The sequence below is a fragment of the Ornithorhynchus anatinus genome, chromosome 10 (assembly GCF_004115215.2).
Source record: "Ornithorhynchus anatinus isolate Pmale09 chromosome 10, mOrnAna1.pri.v4, whole genome shotgun sequence".
Lineage (NCBI taxonomy): Eukaryota > Metazoa > Chordata > Mammalia > Monotremata > Ornithorhynchidae > Ornithorhynchus > Ornithorhynchus anatinus.
The window spans coordinates 20,432,489-20,436,653 of record NC_041737.1 but is presented as its reverse complement, the minus strand read 5'-3'; the positions used below and the strand labels follow the sequence as shown (position 1 = coordinate 20,436,653).

Below are 4,165 nucleotides of genomic sequence, written 5' to 3'. Positions count from 1 at the left end.
TAAAGATGAAGTTTCAGGAAGGTCCTTGTCGGTAATAAAAAAAACCCCATAGAACAGTGAGGAAAATGTTTGAAACTTAACTGGCAACCCAGGGGGTTTTAATCTCGTGTTGTTGTTGTCTTAAAAAGAGGACCTTTGGGGAGGTCAATCTTATCACTCAGAATTTCGTGACCCCCCTTTCCCATTTCCTTCCCCAAACGACTAGATTCTCCGTCACATCCCACCTGTTTCTCTCCTCCCTCCCCCCCCCCCCCCCCGCCCCCATCCCTCCACAAGACTATCACCCACTCTCCATCCACCCCATTCTGGGTAAACTCTCTGCCGCAGTTCGTTTCACTTGTCCCCCGGCACCCATAAAAGCTATAGCTGGATTTAGACGACCAAGTAGAAGATAGTTGAAAGGGCCAAAAGTTTTATGTTGTCCGTGGTAGCTATTACCATCTCAATGAAAACCTTAGGCTGTAAATACGGAGTACCCCTTAGATAGGTGGGCAAATTACACGGATTTAAGTAGGGAAGCTCTTATACTAACAAGATAAAGTGGTCAGACAACTTTCCCCTCTTAAAATGTTACTGGAAACCGATGAAGTGCTTCGAACGGCCTCGATGGATTCAAAGGGCTCTGTTCCACTGGTCCATGAATGGGTTTTTTTTTTTTTAAAAGATAATACAACGACTAGGGTTTTTTTTTTATCTTCTTTCCTATTCACGATTTAAAATGTGATAAATCAGGTTTTTGGCTCTGAATAACAATGGCCTGATTTAGATTTCCTAGTAAATCTATTCAAAAGTGAAACAAAGGCTGCCTTTGGAGGATACCTTACACTTCACCTGGACCAGGCACGGTGAGGGCAATTCAGATAAAAATCTTGTTAGTAACTCAACAAGAAATAGAGGATTTTCTCTTTTCCCTGCTTCAGGCTTTATTTAAACTCTTTGTTCAAAAATGAACAGAGTGGTAGTCGGGTTCTATTTTACAGATATAGTTTCGAACTCTAATATTTAAAATTAGATCACACACGCACGCACACCAAAAAAAATTACACGTAAGTGTTAAAACCAATACTTAAACTTTTTTTTACTTTATATTACATAAAGCCAAAATGAAAACTAAATACATGTTAGCCAGCTTCATTCACAAACATTAGTCAAAATATACACATTACAAAAGTAAACAAAAAACTATAAGGGAGGAAGGCTCTTTTCTAAAAGGCGGTTTGTTTTTTGTTTTTTTAAATCATCACTGGCAATTGAATTGCAGGTTCTCTAAAAATAAGCTCATCAGGTGGAAGTCCCAAACAACCCAAACTTCCGATTTGGTGGATAAAAGCTCTCTGAAAACAGGGATTGACACCTGTCAAAACAATGCTAGATTTACGTTCGGCTAAACAATAAATATGCAATTATCTCTCAGACAAAAAAGTCCGATCCAACGGCAGATGATAAAACTGCGGTCCTGAAAGAGTTCCGCAATTCGTGTTTTATTCTTTCAGTGATCTTAAGCTTTGAAATTCGCTCGGAATATTTTCGGGTCTAAGACGGGCTCGGATCTGGGACAGAGTAAATCGCTCATCTCCAGAGATCTACCGTTTCCATAGACGGGTGTACACATTTACGGCGCGGAACCGAAACCCAGTGGAGTTAAGAGTCACGTCTCTCCTTCTCTGGAAGTTCCGTCTCCAGGGTCGAGAGAAATGAACTCGGGGAAATCTTAAAGTAGGGTGGGGGTGGGCGGTGTGTGTGTGGGGGGCGGGGGGGGAGAAAGAGCAAACCTAACCCCCTCTCCCAGCGCCCCCACCCCACCTCCCCCGAGACCAATCGACAACTCTTCACCTTACACACTACTTCTGGCTGTGCGGCTCCCACTGCGCTTGGCAGACGGCGTGACAAAGAAAGGCAAAGAGTGATCGTTTCATCCATAGAAGACAGATCGGTGTCTGTCACCTGTCAGAGAAATGGATCTCATCGGCGTGTTCTGCCGGTCTGAAAGGCCATTCGAAGAGTTCGGCTGATGCGGATGGAGAAGAGAGAGCTCGGAATCACGGAACTGAGAAAAAGCCAAGCCATATAGCTCGGGTTCCCCTGTCCGTCAGTGAGCACTTTGAGGTCTACCACTCCAATAGAGTCCATGCGCCAGAGACCCGGGAAGGAAACCAAAAAGGAGGCAGAGGGCGGGGAGGTGGAAGAGGCGGGGGGTGGGGGTGGGGGGAAGAAGGACTAGACCCACTCCTAGAGCAGTTTCCTCCGAAGGAGCAACAGGTTCGGCAGTGCCAGGCGGCCAGGACCGGCCGGCCGCAGGAGCCCAGCGGCCCTTCTGCGAAGTTGTCTGCGAGAAGCTTCGCTCTGAAATGATGGTGTAAACCGACAGCCACCCGCGCACCCCCCCCCCCCCGCCCCCCCACACGCACACGAACACGCCCCACACCCTCCCTCCCGCCTCTCCAACACCCCCAGACTCGCCTTCTCCACTCTGGGGCCTTAGACCTCATGTGCGGCTCCCTAGAGACGACGTGGGGACGACGAGGGGGACGCGAGGAGCTCCTACCTATACATATGTACATGGGCGGCTGTCTAGCCGGGGCCTGGTTCCTAGAGTCCGCCCCTGTCCGGACAGACATTTCGAGGCGGTGCGGGTGGGCGTCGCGGGGGTCATAGCGCCGCGGCGTAGGCTGCGGGGTAGGGGTCCAGCTGGGGCTTGCCCATGCCCGGCAGGAGGATGTAGGCGAGGGGCGGCTGGAGGCCGGGCCCGGGCCAGGCGCTGCAGTTGCAGGGGATCATGTAGCCGGGGTTGCCGGGGCTGGGGTGCGAGTGGCTGTGCGATCCTCCCCCGGCGGCGGCGGCGGCGGCAGCGGCGGCGGCGGCGGCGGCGGCGGCGTGGAAGGCCCCGGCGGCCGGAGCCGGGTAGCCCAGCGACGACGGGTAGGGGAGCCCCGAGGCCACCGACGACGACGACGACGACGACGACGACAGCTCTGCCATCTTGGAGCCCAGGTCCAGCAGCGAGTAAGGACCGGCGGCGGCGGCGGCGGCGGCGGCGGCCGACTGCGGGAAGAAGACGCGGGCGGCGGCGGCGGCGGCGGCGGCGGCCGCCTTGTCCGGGTGGGCGAGGAGGGAGTCGGGCAGCAGCCCCCCGGGCCCGCCGCCGTGCAGCCCCCCGCCGCCCCCGCCCGCCGCCTTCAGCGCCGGGTGGTCGGGGTCCGCCACGCCGCCCAGCCCGTAGGGCACCGGGAAGGCGAACTTGTCCTTCTTCAGCAGCGTCTTGGGTTTCCTGCGGGGCCGGTACTTGTAGTCCGGGTGCTCCTTCATGTGCATGGCCCGCAGCCGCTTGGCCTCGTCGATGAACGGCCGCTTCTCCGCCTCGGTCAGCAGCTTCCACTCGGCCCCCAGCCGCTTGCTGATCTCCGAGTTGTGCATCTTGGGGTTCTCCTGGGCCATCTTCCGCCGCTGGGCCCGGGACCACACCATGAAGGCGTTCATCGGACGCTTGACGTGGTCCGCCGGCTTGGACATGCCCTCGCCGGGCGGCGGCCGCGGCCCGCGGCCGGTCCCCCCGCACTGCCCGCCGCCCTCGGCCCGGACAAAATCGATGTTGGCAGCCGGAGGGGGACCGGGGCTCCCGCGGGGGCCGCCGCCCGGCCCCAGGGGACGGACGGGGGGTCCCGCCGAGGCTCCCACGGAGGCTCCCGCCGAGGCTCCCACGGGGGCTCCCGCCGAGGCTCCCACGGGGGCTCCCGCCGAGGCTCCCACAGAGGGTCCCGCCGAGGCTCTCACGGAGGGTCCCGCCGAGGCTCCCACGGAGGGTCCCGCCGAGGCTCCCACGGAGGGTCCCGCCGAGGCTCCCACGGAGGGTCCCGCCGAGGCTCCCACGGAGGGTCCCGCCGAGGCTCTCACGGAGGGTCCCGCCGAGGCTCCCACGGAGAGTCCCGCCGAGGCTCCCACGGGGGGTCCCGCCGCGGGCCGGCCGCTCCCGGGTCCCCGCCCCTCTCGGCCGGCCGGGAGCCTCCGGGGACCGGCAGGTGGGTCGGACGCCCCTCCGCCCGTCCCGTCCCCCGCCCCCCCGGCGGGGTGCAACCAGGCCGCGCCGCCGGTCCGCCCCGTCGGGGCTCGGCTCGCTTCTCCGCCTCCTCCCCGCCCGCCCCTCTTCTTCCTCCGACGGGAAAAGTCA

At 58.7% G+C, this 4,165-nt stretch overlaps 1 protein-coding gene across 1 annotated transcript; it reads right to left on the bottom strand.

The window, feature by feature from the left end:
- Positions 1–2,413: 2,413 nt before the first annotated feature.
- Positions 2,414–3,512, bottom strand: SOX21 (SRY-box transcription factor 21). The gene has a single exon (XM_001512221.4). It carries the CDS (start codon positions 3,508–3,510, stop codon positions 2,650–2,652), a length of 861 nt encoding a protein of 286 aa, XP_001512271.3. The 5' UTR covers positions 3,511–3,512; the 3' UTR covers positions 2,414–2,649.
- Between the last annotated feature and the right edge of the window lie 653 nt (positions 3,513–4,165).

Bases quoted from the DNA above. Each gene is read 5' to 3' on its own strand.
- SOX21 (XM_001512221.4), bottom strand. From the start codon at position 3,510: ATGTCCAAGCCGGCGGACCACGTCAAGCGTCCGATGAACGCCTTCATG.